This window comes from Carlito syrichta, unplaced genomic scaffold, assembly GCF_000164805.1.
Source record: "Carlito syrichta isolate Samal-C Ts95f unplaced genomic scaffold, Tarsius_syrichta-2.0.1 Scaffold287740, whole genome shotgun sequence".
NCBI classification, from domain to species: domain Eukaryota; kingdom Metazoa; phylum Chordata; class Mammalia; order Primates; family Tarsiidae; genus Carlito; species Carlito syrichta.
The window spans coordinates 220,159-220,847 of record NW_007231836.1 but is presented as its reverse complement, the minus strand read 5'-3'; the positions used below and the strand labels follow the sequence as shown (position 1 = coordinate 220,847).

The 689-nt window shown below is 28.0% G+C and overlaps 1 protein-coding gene across 1 annotated transcript in view; it reads right to left on the bottom strand.

Moving 5' to 3' along the window:
- Positions 1–689, bottom strand: part of LOC103254993 (N-deacetylase and N-sulfotransferase 3) — a 192,614-nt gene that overhangs the window by 16,604 nt on the left and 175,321 nt on the right. Inside the window, exon 10 of the mRNA XM_008052968.2 lies at positions 4–94. Within this exon, the coding sequence (XP_008051159.1) occupies positions 4–94 (91 nt within the window). The remainder of the gene's footprint in view (positions 1–3; positions 95–689) is intronic.

Genomic DNA, 689 nt, shown 5'->3' with positions numbered 1-689 from the left:
TTTAGGGGCTTCCTCTGAGTGGAAGTAGTTGGCACTCTTCTCAAACAAAAAGTCAGTGGTGACATTAGATGGGATTGGGAAGAAATCCATATACCTGAAAAAGGAATATTTTTCTCAAAATAAGACTCTAGTATATTCATCTCTGGTGACTGAAGATGTTAAAGGTGTCCCACAAATTAATTTGTTTCCTAAACAAATGCCTTTTCCTTTATAGCATTGCCCTACATAGTTAGCCAGGGAAAAATATTCCAAAATACTAATAATATATTCTGAAAATTTTTTTCTAAATATCTCTTTTTGTTTTGCTTAATATCAGGAAAAATACAATAGATAACAAAATGTAGACACAATTATCAAACTGCAATAGTAAACTATATTAAATATATCCAAATGCAGAAATACTGTATAGAGAAAAATGTAAGTACTCAAAAAATTTGATTAAGACAGATGATATGTTCAGTTCAAAGACATTTTTAAAAGGATTTGGACAAAACCTCTTACTTTACATAAGTAAAATAATTTCATTTCCACAAATGTATAGTGCTGATGTTATATTTAATTTTATAGTGTCAAAATACAGGACATATCTGGTGTAAATATTGCTTAATTGCTTATTTTTCTATATAGAGCCACTTATGAATAATAATATAGAGCCTCTTTAGAATAATTATAAGAAAAGTTTTAAAAGT